The sequence below is a fragment of the Oncorhynchus masou genome, chromosome 28, assembly GCF_036934945.1.
Source record: "Oncorhynchus masou masou isolate Uvic2021 chromosome 28, UVic_Omas_1.1, whole genome shotgun sequence".
Classification (NCBI taxonomy): domain Eukaryota; kingdom Metazoa; phylum Chordata; class Actinopteri; order Salmoniformes; family Salmonidae; genus Oncorhynchus; species Oncorhynchus masou.
In genome coordinates this window covers 57,709,211-57,729,230 of record NC_088239.1, presented here as the reverse complement: position 1 = coordinate 57,729,230, position 20,020 = coordinate 57,709,211, and the positions used below count along the sequence as shown (strand labels likewise).

At 44.1% G+C, this 20,020-nt stretch overlaps 1 protein-coding gene across 1 annotated transcript in view; it reads right to left on the bottom strand.

Annotated features, from left to right (window-relative positions):
• The window catches only part of LOC135517965 (astrotactin-2-like), a 569,522-nt gene that overhangs the window by 356,629 nt on the left and 192,873 nt on the right, over window positions 1-20,020 (bottom strand). The window contains exons 8-10 of the mRNA XM_064942708.1: window positions 10,298-10,382; window positions 9,525-9,599; window positions 6,596-6,733 (exon numbers count right to left, since the gene is read on the bottom strand). Of these exons, the coding sequence (XP_064798780.1) occupies window positions 6,596-6,733; window positions 9,525-9,599; window positions 10,298-10,382 (298 nt within the window). The remainder of the gene's footprint in view (window positions 1-6,595; window positions 6,734-9,524; window positions 9,600-10,297; window positions 10,383-20,020) is intronic.

Below are 20,020 nucleotides of genomic sequence, written 5' to 3'. Positions count from 1 at the left end.
CTCCTCCAGAATCACTAATGAAATGCTGCCTGTCGCCATTTTACGTCCATATGTTAATGTTGTGGCAATTAGTACATGTATCGCCTATGGACCACATACTGTAAAGTAGTTTTCAAACCATTATAAAACAAGAAATTGCTGAAAAGTGGTTTTATCAACGTTGCCTGCCTATGCACGCGCATGGTGTATACAGTGAGTCAGACAGTTTTAGATGGAATGCTTAGCCATATCTATCCATCAACCACCACTTAGTTGTTGACATGAGTTGCTGATGTCACTGTAGGCGTTTGTGCTGTGGCTAGAAGTTCTCTGTTGTGGGATGACAGGATACTATTACAATTTTATGCACACTAACATGACCCAAGTAACATTGTAATATATGAAATCTCTTGTGTGTCTTATTAATCATATTGTTTGACGTTGGCGGAAGTGTAAATGGTCAGAATCATTGTGGAAACTGTGCGAGAGAAAATGCCCTTTAAGCACAGATCGAAACTGAACAAAAGTATAAACGCAACGTGCAACAATTCTGAAGATTTTTATGATTTACAGTTCATATAAGGAAAGCAGTCAATTTAAATAAATGAATTAGGCCCTGATCTATTCACATGACTGGGAATAAAGATTTGCATCTGCTGTTCACAAATCTGAAAACCAGTCAGTATCTGGTGTGACTAGGGTTGCACATTTTGGGGAATATTCAGAGGTGGAAACTTTCCGTGGGAATTAATGGGAATATATGGGAATTAACGGGAATATATGGGAATTATTGGAAATATATGCAAATTCATATTAATACCATTTAAGTGTCAATGTTTTTTCCATTGGATATATTTACCATATCATAAGGAGACATAATAGCAAATGATTAAATCCTTCCATTAGAAAAATTAAATAAAAATTGTTACAAATTGAACTTTAATTAAATGAGTTGACTCTTCACATGGAATGATTTAACTGAAAAAAAGGGAATATTGAATGATCCCCAACGATCCATTGCGTCTCCCAAAAACGTTTTCAACATACATCTGTAAAATGATAGTCTAGAAACTAAAGCTCTGGTTGTCTTCCTCTCAGGCTTCCATGTCTTCTCCCTGGACCTCCTCAATGTCCACCTCTTGAACATCAGACTGAGGCCTCATCTAAACTGTCACTTTCCAACCTTGTTGAGGATGGATTGTTGTCAGGTGAGCCATCCCTTGTATTGGTCAGGCCTTGTATTGGTCAGCCTGTTGCGTGCTTTGGTGTGTGTGTTCCCAAACAAGGACCAGTTGCGCTCTGAGGCGACTGATGTTGGTGGGATTTGGAGGATGATGGAGGAAACAGGGGAAAGAGCCTCAGATCCACAAAGTCCCTTCCACCAGGTGGCTGATGAGATATGTTGGCACGACTGCCATATTGCATCTCCATCCCAAAGCCCTTGCATGGAAGTGTACTTTTCCAGACTGCCAAGAAGCTTGCTCTCATCCAGGCCAAGAACCTTGCTCTCATCCAGGCGAGACACGGTAGTGATGACACCACAGGCCTTGTTGATCTCTGCACCAGACAGGATGCTCTTGCCAGCATACTTGGGGTCCAACATGTATGCTGCGGTGTGTATGGGCTTCAGGCAGAAGTCTTCATGCTTTTTGATGTATTTCAGAACTGCAGTTGCCTCTGCTTGGAGCAACAGTGTAGTGGGCATGGCAGTACGGATATTTCTCTTACATTTACAAGCAGAGTCGGAACATCAGACAGGAAGGTATTGTCTCCCTCAATCCATGCAATGGCCACTGCTATAGGTTTCAGGAGTTTCAGGCTGCTTACCACTCTCTCCCAAAATATGTCATCCAGGAGGATCCTCTTGATGGGGCTGTCCATATCAGCAGACTGTGACATGGTCATTTCTAGGAGACTCCTTCCCCTCCAGGAGACTGTCTATTTGGTAGCGTTGATTTTTGAATTGTTTATCTTGGGTCAAACGTTTTGGGTAGCCTTCCACAAGCGTCCCACAATAAGTTGGGCGAATTTTGGCCCATTCCTCCTTACAGAGCTGGTGTAACTCAGTCAGGTTTGTAGGCCTCCTTGCTCGCACACGTTTTTTCAGTTCTGCCCACGCATATTCTATAGGATTGAGGTCAGGGCTTTGTGATGGCCACTCCAACACCTTGACTTTGTTGTCCTTAAGCCATTATGCCACAACTTTGGAAGTATGCTTGGGGTCATTGTCCATTTGGAAGACCCATTTGCGACCAAGCTTTAACTTCCTGACTGATGTATTGAGATGTTGCATCCATATATCCACATCATTTTCCTACCTCATGATGCCAACTATTTTGTGATGTGCACCTGTCCCTCCTGCAGCAAAGCACCCCCACAACATGATGCTTCCACCCCAAAACTTCACGATTGGGATGGTATTCTTCGGCTTGCAAGCTTCCCCCTTTTTCCTCCAAACATAACAATGGTGATTATGACCAAATAGTTATATTTTTGTTTCATCAGACCAGAGGAAATTTATCCAAAAAGTACAATCTTTGTCCCCATGTGCATTTGCAAACCGTAGTCTGGCTTTTTTATGTCGGTTTTGGAGCTGTGGCTTCCTCCTTGCTGTGCGGCCTTTCAGGTTATGTCGATATAGGACTCGTTTTACTGTGGATATAGATACTTTTGTACCTGTTTCCTCCAGCATCTTTACAAGGTCCTTTGCTGTTGTTCAGGGATTCATTTGCACTTTTCGCACCAAAGTACGTTCATCTCTAGGACAGAGAATGCCTCTACTTCCTGAGCGGTATGACGACTGCTTGGACCCTTGGTGTTTATACTTGCGTACTATTGTTTGTACAGATGAACGTGGTACCTTCAGGCATTTGGAAATTTCTCCCAAGGATGAACCAGAATTGTGGAGGTCTACAATTTTTTTTCTGAAGTCTTGGCTGATTTCTTTTGATTTTCCCATGATGTCAGGCAAAGAGGCACTGAGTTTGAAGGTAGGCCTTGAAATACATCCACAGGTACATCTCCATTTGACTCAGACTTGTGTCATTTAGCCTATCAGAAGCTTCTAAAGCCATGAAATAATTTTCTGGAATCTTCCAAGCTGTTTAAAGGCACAGTCAACTTAGTGTACGTAAACTTCTGACCCACTGGAATTGTGATACAGTGAATTAAGTGAATAATCTGTCTGCAAACAATTGTTGGAAAAATTACTTGTGTCATCCACAAAGTAGATGTCCTAACCGACTTGCCAAAACTATAGTTTGTTAACAAGAAATTTGTGGAGTGGTTGAAAAATTAGTTTTTTAGTGACTCCAACTTAAGTGTATGTAAACTTCTGACTTCAACTGTATATTGCTACTATAAATCACTGACCCTTCACATACCTAACCATTTTCTTGGCTCTCTTGTAGAGTGTATCCATTGTTTTCAGTGCCATGATGTCCTTGAGGAGCAGATTCAAAGCATGAGTAGAACAGCTAATGGGGGTGATTTGAGGGTAGGACTCCTCCACTTTAGTACAAGCAGCCTTCATGTTTGCAGCATTGTCTGTCACCAGTGCAAATACCTTCTGTCGTCCAAGGTCATTGATGACTGCCTTCAGCTCATTTGCAATGTAGAGACCGGTGTGTCTGTTGTGCCTTGTGTCTGTGCTCTTGTAGAATACTGGTTGAGGGGTGGAGATTATGTAGTTCATTATTCCTTGCCCACAAACATTTGACCACCCATCAGAGATGATTGCAATACAGTCTGCTTTCTCTGATTTGCTTGACATTCAGTTGAACTCTGCTTTCAGCAAATGAGTAGATAAAACATGTCTAGTTGGAGGGGTGTATGCTGGGCGATGAACATTCAGAAATATATTCCAATACAAATTGCCTGTGAGCATTAGAGGTGAACCAGTTGCATACACAGCTCGAGCAAGATAATCACCAGCATTTCTCTGACTACGTTAGTCCATTGAGTCAAAACAGCTTCTGATTCCAGGAGGACCATGAGCTGTTGTTATCGATAAGGTGTCTGATTAATAATTTTCACCTCAAATAGAGGACGTTTGTCAGAGGTTGCTTGTTGTGAGCGCAGAGGGAACTTTATGCATTTGGCCAAAAGATTCTGCATCTTTGGTGCATTCTTCACATTTGATTTGGCACAGTATTTGCTAATGTACACAGCTTTTCCTTCTACATTAGCTGCAGTGAAATGTCTCCACACATCAGATAGTGCCCGTGGCATTTTCCTGTAAAGATTAGAAAAAAAAGAAGAAAAAAACCAAAATACAATTCCATGTACGGATAAATAGTTAAGTAGTTAGATTAAACAACTCCTTTGTAAGATAAATGTTTTAAAATGAAACATGAATGGAAACAGGTGAATTAACACTCCTCAGTTAGCAGGCCCAGATGGTTAGCAAAAACTAACTACCAGAAATTGTTAAGTTAGAAATGATTTAAACACACTTTGCTGTAGGCTACCATTTACTAGTTAACAAAAAATAATCTATGTCATACAAAATATATTCACTCCACACAGTATTATAATCAAAACTTACCAGAATGCATGAAGTCCTTGGCTCAGACAGTGTAGTAGTGTGGGCTCAATAGCATCTAAAGTAATGATGGACTTATTTTGTCTTATTTGAGCTGTTCTTGCCGACTTGTCGTTTACTTTGAAGAATGTCAAATATAAAATATATTTAGATTTGTTTCACACTTTTTTTGGTTACTACTGATTCTATATGTGTTATTTCATAGTTTTGATGTCTTCACTATTATTCTACAATGTAGAAAATAGTACAAATAAAGAAAAAAACATTGAATGAGTAGGTGTGCCCAAACTTTTGACTGGTACTGTACATGTGAAATTAGTTTTGATTTATAATGGACCATTATCATACACCTTTCTCGAAACAGGGGCAGCAGGTGTCACGCCTTGGTCTTAGTATTTTGTGTTTTAGTTAATTAGTTGGTCAGGCCAGGGTGTGACATGGGTTTATGTTTGTTGTATTTCTTAGTGGGTTTTTTTAGTTATTGGGATTGTGGCTGATTAGGGTTGTGTGTTGCATAGGTTTGGCTGCCTGAGGCGGTTCTCAATCAGAGTCAGGTGATTCTCGTTGTCTCTGATTGGGAACCGTATTTAGGTAGCCTGGGTTCCACTTTGTATTCCGTGGGTGATTGTTCCTGTCTCTGTGTAGTGTTCACCAGATAGGCTGTAATAGGTTTCACGTTCCGTTTTGTTGTTTTTTGTATTTAATAGTTGTTTCGTGTATCGTCATTTGTTCCATTAAAGAACATGAGTAACCAACACGCTGCATTTCGGTCCGACTTTCTTTCGACAAACCAAGAACGCCGTTACAGCAGGAAAAAATACATGTCATCTATGCACTTAAACAGCAAATAGAGGATTATTTTCCTGTGGTTAACTTTCATGCCAGCCAGGTAGGCTATACGCCTGTTGTAAAGATAAGCAATGTGCTTAATATTAGGAAAGTTGAGAAATAAAAATAATAGGCATAACCTATAGAAAGCTGATGGGATCATCCTATTTTTAGTAGAGGCCATCACTCTGTTTTCTCGCGAAATTGCACAGCCTTTAGAAATGTTGCGCAACATGAGCTCATGGGCACTCATGAAGTGTTAGATTTTAGATTTTTGATTGCATTTGCATTGATGTCATAGTGAATAGAGGGACAATAGTGCTGAGTACCAGGCAATTAGCTAATGACCATCAGCATCATCAGAGCTTGGAGAAGACTAATTACTGCAACAGTCCAGTCAAGACCGTGGTGAAGACGACGAGCATGCAGATGAGTTTCTGACAGTTTGTGCAGAAATTCTTTGGTTGTGCAAATCCACAGTTTCATCAGCTGTCCGGGTGGTTGGTCTGAGGCTATTCTGCAGGTAGGAAGAAGCCGGATGTGGAGGTCCTTGTCTGGTGTGGTTACACGTGGTCTGCGGTTGTGAGGCCGGTTGGACGTACTGCCAAATTCTCCAAAACTACGTTGGAGGTGTCTTATGGTAGATAAATGAACATTGAATCCTCTGACAACAGCTCTGGTGGACATTCCGGCAGTTAGCATGCCAATTTTCCGGTAGTCAGAATGCAATTGCACGCTTCCTCAAAACTTGAGACATCTGTGTGACAAATCTGCACATTTTAGAGTTGCCTTTTATTGTCCTCAGCACAAGGTAGACTACACCTGTGTAATGATCATGCTGTTTAATCAGATTCTTGATATGCCACACCTGTCAGGTATATGGAATATTTTGGCAAAGGAGAAAGCTCACTAACAGGGAAGTTAACAAATTTGTGCACAAACTTTGAGAGAAACAAGCTTTTGTGCGTATGGAACATTTCTGGGATCTTTTATTTCAGCTCATGAAACATGGAACCAACAGTTTACATGTTGCATTTATATTTTTGTTCAGTATGTAAATTAAACCTACCCATTATAAAACAGAACCTCAACAATTAGAAGAAAGAAAAATGGACCCCTGATCAGGTTTTCGGAGGCGATCTTCACCCCCACATACAGAGAAGCTTGTATAGGTAAACTGACCTTAGAACAGGTCTCAGAAAATACATCTCTGCCCACACCTTGTATTTTTAAAGGTAAACTGACCTGACATCCCCAGGGTCCTCTGTCACCAGCACATCAGTCTTGCAACTGGCGATGGGGTTGATTGACAGCTCCACCGGTGGCACCACAAAGCTCTTACTGACTGGCAGCCACAGACCCTGGCCTAGGCTGTAGGACGACCTGCATTGGGACAATGAGACACTTAAGTGTCAAAAACGACAAGCACGTGATCATCCTCCATACTAAACCATCAGCTAAATATAAATCAGTCAGCATTTCAACAGCTGGTAAGGGCCTGTCCTTTTGACATAGCGCCACGGTCATTTTTGTCTGTTCATATTTGTTATCAATGCCATCTGTATCGAAAACAATGGGGTGGAGGTGGCACCAAAATGCATATCATTAAATTGTGTTTAGCATTAAACTAAAAAGTTAGTGCTTACATGAGGAAAGTTGAGATAAGAGAATATTGATCCATGCTACTGTGCATAATGTTTAGACTTTGGGCCAGGGGGCTTTTCCTGACCACATGACCTGACCGATACTCTGTGAGTTCCATCAGTCATTCATCAGTGTTATCAGTCATTCAACAGTGATATCAGTCATTCAACAGTGATATCAGTCATTCAACAGTGTTGTCAGTCATTCAACTGTGTTGTCAGATGTTCAACAGTGGTATCAGTCATTCAACAGTGGTATCAGTCATTCAACAGTGTTATCCGTCATTCAACATTGTTATCAGTCATTCAACAGTGTTATCAGTCATGCAACAGTGTTATCAGTCATTCAACAGTGTTATCAGTCATTCAACAGTGTTATCAGTCATTCAACAGTGTTATCCGTCATTCAACATTGTTATCAGTCATTCAACAGTGTTATCAGTCATTCAACAGTGTTATCAGTCATTCAACAGTGTTATCAGTCATTCAACAGTGTTATCAGTCATTCAAAAGTGTTATCAGTCATTCATCAGTGTTATCAGTCATTCAACAGTGTTATCAGGCATTCAACAGTGTTATCTGTCATTCAACAGTGTTATCAGTCATTCAACAGCGCTACAGCAGTAGTGTTAATATAATCAGTTCTACCACAGCAATTAACATTATGTCATATTACACAATTATCATTAAACATTTTAAATAGTTTACATACAGTTTATTACTGTTAATCCCTGTGTATAAACTCTTACTGAGAATCAGCATTGAGTGTGCAGTGTGATCACTGATCAAGCAATAAATGGTCTCTAAATGAGTTGGGTCATTAGCTTGAGCTGCAAATGTTTTATCGACTAAAGGAGTAGGAATATGAAGAGAAAATGTATTCTCGTAGGCTCAATCAAAACTGCATTTCCATGAATTAACAGTGAATAAGAAACACAGGCATAAATAAGGTATAAACGGAAGTTGTAAGAACACAGATATTAATAAGTTATTACCTTGCAGAAAGAATCTGTGTAGATTATCTTTCAGTCTACAATAATGATACACAAAATATACATTTGATTTGAATACAATTCTCAGATATTGAGTTATTACTCAATATTGTATTCAAATCAAATGTATATTGTGTGTGTCATTATCAAAGACTGAAAGAGAACTATTATGAATCATAATAACATCTCCTGCTACTGGTTTACGCAACGTGGCTTAGGCTGGCTGTCATGGCCTTGTGACTGACGTTAAGCCATTGCCAATGCTGCGTTATATTATGGAGACTTCAGCCAATATCTCATTTTATAAGCTCTTTGTCAGTAGTCATTTAAAGAGGATCTCAGAGCAGTGGGCAGAGTGCGACCGGCCCTGACCTGGGATATAGACAGGAACACAATGAATCAGGCCTGATCAATGGCCACGTCCACTCATAAATAAGACACTGACAGCCAGTATCCCGCTCACTCCGTCCTCTCACTATAGAGCCCATTGATCGGCCCCTGCTCTTCTCCCCATCCATCACACACACCTGGAGGCTTTATCAAAGGTGTGTGTGTGGGGGGTACAATTGTGTGTGTGTGTGTGTGTATGCACGTACATATGCATGTGCGTGAATACAGGAGAGAATCAGAGGGTGATGACAGTTCGGTTAAGAAAAATAAATATGAGATATTCTCAGGGTTTTTTCCCTATAAACTTCCACACCAGGCATTTGATTATGCCAGGGAAAACAGCTTATTCATGAAAAGCTGAGAAAAGATCTGTAGTGATTCTGACAAGAGCGACAGAAAGGCAATATTTGAAATATAATTATCTCTCTCAACTGCAAGGTAGAGGCTCCGAGCGACAAATTCATCATAGGATTTAAGATTATTCTGCGGTGCCATAAAAACCTACAGCCCCATTTCATATTTACTGTTTCACTCTTACATCACCTAGTCTATTCTTATTTTGGGAGGTTAAACTATATTCTCTGACACCCCTTCCCAATTTCATGACCTCCCCAATTACAACATACCCCAGAAAGGGGGTCTTTTGAAGAAAACCACTAATTTGCCAAAGGCATGGGTTAGAAGCCCTTGAAAGGTTCTATTGACTGGCACAGCCACATGCAACTGTACGGAGCATTAGCACTCCTCAGGAAAATGTCACAGAGAATGTCCCTGTCAAGAAAGGCCCTGTGACAAAGGCTGGCACTAAGAGTACTTAAAAGCCCTGTCCATGACATACCCTCTGGCTATTTCTTCACAGGGCCGCATTCTCTGTGTGTGTGTGTGTGTGCGTTCGTGTGTGTGTATGTATTATTGTGTACGGTCATACGCTATTGGGTGTGTGATATTGTGTTCAGAGCAGAAGCAGAGTCGGATTTATGGAGGTGACAATCACACAGTCCCAGATCCTATAGTGCATGGAAGTGGCTGGTAGTGTACACAACGTTCCAGTTTCCCCAGACTTCAAAGTAGTTGATCTGAAAGACATTATTTGGCAGACCACCAGCTATGCTCTCAGACGAGGGCGCTTGGATTAACATGTCTCCTCACCTGAATATCTTTTCTGGCGTTTGCTCCCCTGTGACGAGGTCATAACCCTTCTCCAGGTTAGTGTAGGGCCAGGGACTGGGGAGAGAGCAGGGAGGAAGAGGACCATTGTATGTATACACTGAACAATGCACATGTATAAACACACTCTTCTTATACATTCATGCACGATCAAAATAAGCTAAATTGCAGAGGAAAAATCAGAGGCAGGAAAATCTTAATACACCATATTACAAAATGAATAGATTAATAAGTAAGTGAGTTGATATACAGTACAGGTTTCTGCTCAGTACAACATAGTTATGCAAGGTCATGTTATACAATTAACTCTGGCTTTAAATACCAAAGATGATCCTCCTTTACTCTTGCATTGGCGAAATGGGATTGGATCTGTGATTGGTGGGTGGGGACCGAGTTCATCATGATGATGGGGGATTTGCATAGCTAGAGGAGGCTGCCGTTTTATTGGCCCAGCTGTTAGGCCAGTCGAGTTAATCAGCATGCAGAGTCTGAGTCAGGAAGAGAGCTTACACTTGACTGGGCACAAGGCAAGGTGATGAATGTCTCATCTCCCTCTCCCTCTCTCTCCGTTTCTATCTCTCTCCCCATCTTACCCTCTCCCTCACTCTCCCTCCCTTCTCTCCCCCTATCCCTCCCTCCCTCCCTCTCCATTTCCCTTTCACTCTCTCCCGCCCCCTCTCATTCTGCCTTTCTTCTCCTCTTGTCTCATCAGTGAGGTGACAGTGAGTGTGCAGGGCAGAGCCGGCAGGACTCACCCTTCGTTGCGTCCCCAGTCACTGCGAACACAGAGATGTTTATGCACCGGGTCAGTGGAATAGCCCTCATGACAGCTGCATTCACCTGCAGGATGGGGGGGGGGGGACAAAGTGACAGATATATGAATTCCTCCCGCAGCCAGTTCATCCATAATTAGGCAATAATCAGTTAATCAGTTGGCATTGGACTTAGTTTGGCAGCTACTGCTCAACACCAATCTCCCGCCTCTTCTCTAACAATAGCAAGCCTCACCTCAATCTCCACCTCAGACATGCTGGAAATCTAAACTGGAGTAAATACGCCCCCCTACAACTTCAACACTCTCCCCATTCTCTACCCCTGGCATGATCTGATCCACCCATGGTGTCTTATAAACTTCACATTCTCTTTATTCTAGACACTGTCTGACCATGAACATTTAACCCCAAACACTGTGGGGCTTCCTAGTGGCCAGCGGTCTAAGGCACTGCATCACAGTGCTTGAGTTGTCACGACAGATCCGGGTTCGATCCCGGGCTGTGTCGCAGCCGGCCGCGACCGGGAGACCTATGTGCACAATTGGCCCAGCACCGTCCAGGTTAGGGGAGGGTATGGCAGGCCGGGATGTCCTTGTCCCATCGCGATCTAGCGACTCCTGTGGCAGGCCAGGCGCATGCACGCTGACAAGGTCACCAGTTGGACTGTGTTTCCTCCGACACATTGGTGCATCTGCTTCCGATTTAAGTGAGAAGTGCAGATTGGCAGGGTCGTGTTTCAGAGGATGCATGGCTCTCGACCTTCGCCTCTCCCGAGTCCATACAGGATTTGCAGCGATGGGACAAGTCTGCCACTACCAATTGGATATCACAAAATTGGGGAGAAAAAGGGGCAAAAAGTGACAAATTTAAAAGAAAAATGTAATCAAACCTTTCCACTCTTGACTCACAGTACTCTCTCCATCCCCCATCAACAAGAACAACTTTCCAAACCATTGCTGTAACAAGCTCTAACCTCTAACAGCACTCTAACCACAACCCTGTACACATCTACCACACTTACCTAGTTACTCTCTACTTCACTCCCTCCATCTTTAACAACCCTCCTCTACAACAAACCTTCATGTTCACTCCCTGACTCCATCTCTACCACCTTCCATTCCTGAACTCTCTCTCACCTGGCATCTAACTACATGTACTTCACACCCAGTCCTCTCTTAATGACGCCCATCAGATGTATTCTCTGAGGAAAAAGCATGTATTTACCTCTACGATGCACCACACATACACAGGGGCCATCATATAGTATTCTCCTTCTATTTTGTAAGCAACTCCTATGAAATTGTAGATATATCAGTAGGAAGTACCATCACAACAATATAACATATGACTGTGGTACGTCTTGGTGTGACGCATACTTGAAATGGCCAGACTTTTTTCTCTTGACCCCATCCCTCTATCAACTAAACCAACATTCCTTTTCACGTTGGACCCGCAACATTTTCAATGGCAGAAAGCAAACATTCAATTCATAGCTTTTATGGTAGACTACTGTATGACAAAAGCATAGTGGCAACAGTGCCTTTGAAAAGATAGATGCCAAGGATAAGGGGGTGGTGTTCTGAAAAGGTAGTGTTCCCACAGCATAACATAAACAGTGCAAGGACACTTCGCTAAAACAGCAAAGGTGTAAAGCAAAGTGAATTATGAATCTGCACATACTGTATCTACAAAACAAGTTAAAAAAATAAAGAATGAATGCAAAGTCAACAAAAATTGAGAAGAGTAAAATGAGGCTTTTGATACTCATTGTATCTTTTTCCCTCTCACCTCTGCTCGGATGAAAGCATTCAAGGCGGGGGGGAAGGGGGGGGGGGGGGTGGTACAGTATGGCACATGATGCATCATTCATTTCACGTGTTTTTAATCCATACATAATCATAGCAGGGGGAAAGCGCCAGGCCTGTTCTACCCAGGCCTCAGGGAGCTGATTTATGATCTCTCAGTAGATTTGAGGCGGCAGATTCATAAAACGTAAAAAAAAAAAGATCTAAAAAACAAACACTGAATAAGGGGAAAGCTGCCCTCTGTGTCTTCTGCCATGCAGGCATTATCACTGCTCTGTGGTTTGCATTGCCTCTCATCCCAACCCAGCCCTGGGTCTACTGCAGAACATTGTGTTTCTCAACACTCTGATGTTACAGAAATAAGTCGTTTTCTATGGGCCTATGGAACATCTTGAGTTGCGGAGTGAGGGACTAATACAGGCATTATCACTGCACTATGGTTCAGGCTGCCTCTCATCCACCAAAGCCCCAGTCTACCGCTGAACATTTTGTTCCTGAATGTCACTCTGTTGTTACAGAACTATACAGTGTTTTGCTATGGACCTATGTGACCATTTGAATTGGGGGAACACATTTCTGTTGTCAAATGACCTCCGCTGGGGGCACTTGAGTCTTACTGACAGGAACATGATGATCACATTGTTTATCTAACTGCAGACAATTCTTTCTCAGGGAGAATACCTTCCTACTTTTGATATTCTCATCCTCACCCCTTACTTGTTCAAATGTATATGGGATGTTCACTACTCATTTTTTCATTAAAGTTTTTTTTTTTGTAAATATTTTCTTAACTCTCTCTTGAACTTGATTGTTGGTTAAGAGCTTGTAACTAAGCATTTCACGGTAAGGTCTACACCTGTTGTAATCGGCGCATGTGACAAATATAATTTGATATGATTTGATAATATTCAACTGGTCGTCAGAGTGAAAAACACAATAAACAATATTAAAAACCCCTTTCTTTCTCAGTATCTATATAATAATAATTTGGTGGGTGCTTATAGCTGTCCTATTTCACATATGTACATATATTTCACATATGTGTGTACTAATTGAATTCCAAATTTCAAAAACGGCGCTTTACCTACATGTGTTCTGGCTCTGGCCCAACCCATCGGATTCTGAGACCAATCAGATGCTCTAGAATGGATTTCCATTCTAGAAATATTCAGGAGGGACTCAGATCCAAACTCACTGCGGAGAGGGAACGTCTGTGGGCATGGTGTAGCATTTTGGCTGAAGCAAGGAGTTTTGTTAGTCAATGATTTCATATGGTCAAACTGCGATTATGGAGATTTGTGCACAGTTGTGCATAGCTCCATATGCGCCACTAGTGTGAAAAACCTATAAAAAGGCATTGTCATTGGCGGTAAAAGTCGGCCATAACATTAGCATTGCACAGAATAACCCTCCTGTTGACTGGCCCATGGTTCCTCATGGGGTTATAACACTGAAATAAATATATTAGCAGGAGTCATGAAGAACCATTCACATTTTATCACCGAGTTCTTAATAATTCATTAAGTGAGTTTATGAGCCGGGGACATAACGGATTCAGGCACAAGCACCTTGGCTAGCAGGGAACAGCTACTGCCTTAATGATGTGAGAATGTGCACCAATTTCCTGTGTTGCTAGCTACCTGCTGAATGGCAGTGGCAAATTGAAAGGCCTTGATGTCGGAGGTGAGAGCTTTCTTTGCTCATAAAGGAACATTTTATCCTTCTTTAGTCAGAAGCTTTTAATGAGGATTTTTTTTTACTAATATGAATATTGTACCTGTAACCACCCCAACAAAAAATTTCAAAACAAAACTAAATGTTGTCGTCAAAAAAAGATAATATGTTGAGGGTGTCAGGATTTGGCCAGGGTTGTTCCGGGTTTTTGTCAGTAGATGTCCCCATTGTGCTTTTTGTCCCTGTGTTTTTCCCTTGATCCCCATTATTGTTTGCACCTGTGTCTCGTTTCCCCTGATTGTATTTAAACCCTTTGTTTCCCTCAGTTCTGTGCTCTGTGTTTGTATGTTAGCACCCTGCCCTAGTGTTCTGTGTGCTCTTGTCGATTCCGGGTGACGTTCTTGTGGTATTCTGTTTTTTGTTTTTGTTTATTTTTGGTGAGTTTCTTTTGAGTTCTTTTGTGTTTTACCTACCACCTTTTGGATTTGCCATTTTTGTATTTTAGGATTTTTTCTTTATTAAATACACCGTCTTAAGTACTGCTGTGTCTGCCTCATCTTCTGGGTTCTGCTGTCTATTCGTGGCTCAGTTGGTTAAGTGACTGTTTCTCACTCCGGAGACCCAGGTTCGAAACCGGGTCCTGACAGAAACACAGAGCCAAAAATGAACCCAGAGGCAGCCAGTTCCCAGGACCTTTTTGCCACGCTGTCCCACCACCAGGAGACTGTCCAACGCCACGAAGCCGCCCTGGTTCAGCAAGAGGCCTTAATGGCTAGACATTCTCATCTTCTGTCGGAGATGCTGACTTCCATTAAGCAAATATCTGATCGACTTACCCCGGCAACAGTTCCCGTCCCAGTACCTCAAGTTCACGTACCCATGGCAGTTAACCCCCTGGCTGAACCTCGTCTTCCACCTCCCCAACGGTTCTCAGGTGATCCAAGTGCTTGTAAAGGGTTTCTCACTCAATGTTCTCTCTCCTTTGAGCTGCAACCCTCGTCGTTTCCCACCGACCGGTCTAAGATCGCATATATCATCACCCTGCTGTCGGAAAAAGCCCTGGCCTGGGCTACTGCTGTGTGGGATGCCCATAGTTCCTGCTGTGCCAGCTACTCTGCCTTTGCTGAGGAATTCAAACGAGTGTTTCAAGGCCCAAGCAGTGGTTCTGACTCAGCCAAACAGCTCCTGACTCTCCATCAAGGTTGGCGCAGCGTGACGGACTATGCCATCCAGTTCCGCACGGTGGCAGCAGCGAGTGGCTGGAACAACGAGGCGCTCACGGTGTGCTTTCTGAAAGGCCTTTCCGACACTATCCAAGATGAACTGGCCACTCGGGAACCACCGGACAATCTCGAGTCCCTGATCAAGTTGGCCTCACGCATTGACCAGCGTCTGAGAGAGAGAGAACTCAACCGTAGACCTCTAGCTCCTATCAGTTCCAGCTCCGAGTCCCCACCTTTATCATCACTGGCTCCACCGGAACCCATGCAGATTGGACGCATCTCCCAGGCTGAGAGAGACCGCCGGATGAGGGAGCGACGCTGTCTATATTGCGGCAAACCGGGCCATTTCCGTTCCACGTGTCCCGGGCTCCAGGGAAACGCTCTGTCCCGTACAGACCGGGGGGAACTGTAACGGGAAACATAACCTCCTCCCATCTGTCCAACTCCCGTCTGCTCATTCCAGTCACCCTCTCCTGGGACAACCACAAGTTTCACCTTCAAGCCTTGGTAGACTCTGGAGCCGCAGGTAACTTCATGGATGGTGTCTGGGCGAAGGAGAATGGCGTTCCCTCTGAACTTCTAAGTGACCCCATGAGGGTTACTACATTGGATGGAAGCCCTTTGGGATCTGGACTTGTCACTCATGTCACTACCTCCTTGAGACTTTCAGTTTCACAACACCAGGAATTGATGAACTTTCATTTGATCTCCTGTTCCGAGTTCCCTCTCGTCCTTGGATACCCCTGGCTTCACAGCCATAACCCTCACATCGACTGGTCTGTGGGCACTATCAAGCAGTGGGGTCCTACGTGCCAAGCTACTTGTATTTTCCAGAATTCCCGAGTTCTACTCCCGAGTCTTTAGAATCCATCGACCTGACCCGAGTTCCCGAGTGTTACCATGACCTCAAACTGGTGTTTAGCAAACAGAGGGCCACCATGCTACCACCCCATAGATCTTACGATTGCCCCATCGACCTGTTTCCGGGCACTTGCCCCCCAGGGGTCGGATCTTTTCCCTATCTCCACCCGAACGAGCTGCTATGGATACCTACATCAAGGACTCTCTGGAAGCAGGCCTCATGCGTCCATCAACCTCCCCGGCGGGAGCAGGGTTTTTCTTTGTGGCCAAGAAAGATGGTGGGTTACGTCCTTGCATCGACTACCGGGGACTCAATGACATAACCGTCCGTAACCGTTACCCGCTACCCCTTATGGCCACAGCCTTCGAGCTGCTCCAGGAAGCAGTTGTTTTCACTAAGCTTGACCTGCGGAACGCATACCATCTTGTGCGGATCAGACCTGGTGACGAGTGGAAGACCGCTTTCAACACGCCTACTGGTCACTATGAATACTTGGTGATGCCCTTCGGCCTGACCAACGCCCCAGCGGTGTTCCAAGCGCTCATAAACGATGTGCTTAGGGATATGCTTAACATATTTGTGTTCGTTTACTTGGATGACATCCTCATCTTTTCGAGCTGCCTTCAAGAACACACTAAGCATGTCAGACAAGTACTCAAACGCCTCCTGGACAGCCATCTGTACGTTAAGCCGGAAAAATGTGAATTCCATTCATCCCGAGTACAATTCCTGGGATTTGTAGTGGAACCCGGTCGAATCCAAATGGACCCTAGGAAGGTAGGGGCGGTAGCGGATTGGCCCACCCCCAAATCCGTTAAGGATGTTCAGCGTTTCCTGGGCTTCACAAACTTTTACCGCAAGTTCATCAAGAACTTCAGTTTGGTGGCAGCTCCTCTCTCAGCTTTAACCAAAGGTGGCAATGCAAGGTTTTTCTGGGGAAGAGAAGCTGAGACGGCCTTCCAAGGACTCAAGCAGCGCATCCTCTCTGTTCCCATCCCGATACTACCGACTACGGATGAACCATTTGTGGTGGAGGTAGACGCATCAGAGGTTGGTGTTGGAGCTGTCCTGTCTCAGAGGGGTGAAGACAAGAAGCTTCATCCGTGCGCTTTCTTCTCACACCGGCTTACCCCGACTGAGAGGAACTACGATGTGGGGGATCGTGAACTCCTAGCGGTTAAGATGGCATTGAAGGAATGGAGACACTGGCTCGAGGGGGCTTCTCACCCGTTTCAAGTGCTTACGGACCACAAAAATCTGGAGTATATCCAGCAGGCGAAGCGATTGAACTCTAGACAAGCTAGATGGTCTCTTTTCTTCAATCGATTCCAGTTTATCCTCACCTATCGGCCCGGGTCGAAGAATCTCAAACCGGATGCCCTGTCCCGAGTCTACGCTCCTGCCATTCGAGATGACACGGACATTCCTGTCCTTCCTGCTGCTAAGATTGTGGCTCCGATCTCGTGGCAAGTTGAGGATACCGTGAGACGTGCTCAAGCTAGCGAACCGGACCCTAAAGGAGGCCCTGCCAATCGGTTGTTTGTCCCCAAGGCAGTGAGGACTCAGGTCCTTCTGTGGGGGCACTCCTCTCGCCTCACCTGTCATCCGGGCGTAGGTCGCACCTTGGAGTTCATCCAGCGTAAGTTCTGGTGGCCTACCATAAGAGAAGACGTTGCCACTTTCGTCAATGCCTGCCCCGTGTGCTGCCAGGGCAAATCTTCTCACCTCCGCCCTCAAGGACTCCTTCATCCTTTACCTGTTCCCCACAGACCCTGGTCTCATATCTCATTGGACTTTATTACTGGACTTCCTCCATCCCATGGCAATACTACTATCCTAGTCATAATCGACAGGTTTTCAAAGGCGGCCAGGTTCGTCCCTCTGACTAAGTTACCTTCTGCCAAGGAAACGGCTGAGTTGGTAATTAATCATGTGTTCCGAGTCTTCGGCATTCCTCAAGATGTGGTTTCTGACAGAGGTCCCCAGTTCGCCTCAAGGTTTTGGAAGGCCTTCTGCCAACTCATGGGGGCTTCTGCCAGTCTATCTTCAGGGTATCATCCGGAGTCCAACGGCCAAACAGAGAGGATGAATCAAGAGCTGGAAACCACCCTCCGATGTATGACTCGTGACACAACACCTTGCGCTCCTCCTCCACTGGTATGTCCCCGCACGAGTGTCAGTTTGGCTATGCTCCTCCATTGTTCCCGGACCAGGAGGCAGAAGTCAGAGTGCCTTCAGCCTTGAGGTTCGTCAGACGCTGTCGGCTTATGTGGAGAAAGACCCGTCTTAATCTGATGCGTTCCTCACAGAGGTATCAACAACAAGCCAACAGACGTCGCCGTCCCGGGCCTACCCTGCGCCCCGGCCAGAGAGTCTGGCTTTCCACAAGAGACTTACCTCTACGGGTGGAGTCTCGCAAGCTGTCCCAAAAATACATCGGTCCCTTCAAGGTTGCCAGGAGAGTTAACCCAGTTTCTTATCGCCTACACTTACCCAGATCCCTTAAGATTAATCCCACATTTCATGTGTCATTGTTAAAACCTGTTGTTTTTCTCCCCTTGTCCCGGCAGACAGACCTCCCCCTCCGCCTCGTGTCATTGGAGGCCAGCCGGCTTATACCGTCCACCGGATACTGGATTCCCGCCGGGTGCAGCGGTCCTGGCAGTATCTGGTGGACTGGGAAGGCTACGGTCCTGAGGAGCGCTCCTGGGTTCCTGCCAAAGACATCCTGGACCCTGACCTCATTCGTCAGTTCAGGGTCCTCCACCCTGAGAGAGCTGGTAGGAACGTCAGGAGCCGTTCCTAGGGGGATTCTGTCAGGATTTGGCCAGGGTTGTTCCGGGTTTTTGTCAGTAGATGTCCCCATTGTGCTTTTTGTCCCTGTGTTTTTCCCTTGATCCCCATTATTGTTTGCACCTGTGTCTCGTTTCCCCTGATTGTATTTAAACCCTTTGTTTCCCTCAGTTCTGTGCTCTGTGTTTGTATGTTAGCACCCTGCCCTAGTGTTCTGTGTGCTCTTGTCGATTCCGGGTGACGTTCTTGTGGTATTCTGTTTTTTGTTTTTGTTTAGTTTTGGTGAGTTTCTTTTGAGTTCTTTTGTGTTTTACCTACCACCTTTTGGATTTGCCATTTTTGTATTTTAGGATTTTTTCTTTATTAAATACACCGTCTTAAGTACTGCTGTGTCTGCCTCATCTTCTGAGTTCTGCTGTCTATTCGTGGCTCAGTTGGTTAAGTGACTGTTTCTCACTCCGGAGACCCAGGTTCGAAACCGGGTCCTGACAGAGGGATGATAATTTAGAGCAATTACTTCAGGAATTTCACAAATGTAAGACAGTTATAGAGTCTAAAGTACCGGGGCTGGGTTTCTACTAAGCTGACATATGGAATATTTTAAAGTTGTTAATACCAAGGATAATTTAGGTATTTGATTTTACATTTTAAGAACCCTGTAGGTATAAAAAATTGTATTAGATGATGAAACATTGAATTTTGACTTACTAAATGAAAACAAAGTATGTTTTAAAGGGTCTGTCCTATATCTAAAAGAGATCATTGAAATGTCAGGAAATCACTTCAATATTATTTTGTACCCTTCTTTAAAGGGCTACTTCAGGACTTCCCCAGAATCAGATGAACTTGTGAATAACATTGTTATGTCTCTGTGTCGCAAGCCAATGCTAACTTGTACTTCTCTCCTGCATCTTCCTCTCTCTCTCTCTCTTTATGGATCTATCACTATCTCTCGCCTTCTTTCTCTCACACACATGCACATGGATTTCTCACTCGCTCATCTCATCTCTAAAATCTTCACAACAAACTCTTTCATAAATGCTTTTGGCAACCAGAATCCCTCATCAGCGCATTTCTTGTTTTCTAAATGAAAGCCAAACTGAAAAACAGTAGAGTGAGCGTTAACTGGATACTAGGGCTGTTGCGGTAACCATATTACCGCCACACCAGGGGTCATGAGTCATGAAGTCAGTTAAATTTCACGTGACCATTTAGTCACGGTAATTAGGCTTCTCCAAGCTCTGATACTGCTGATGGTCATTAATAGCCTACCAAACCTGCTAACTGCCCGGTACTCAGCACTCTATTGTCCCTCTAATCACTCTGACATCAATGCAAACGCATTTGA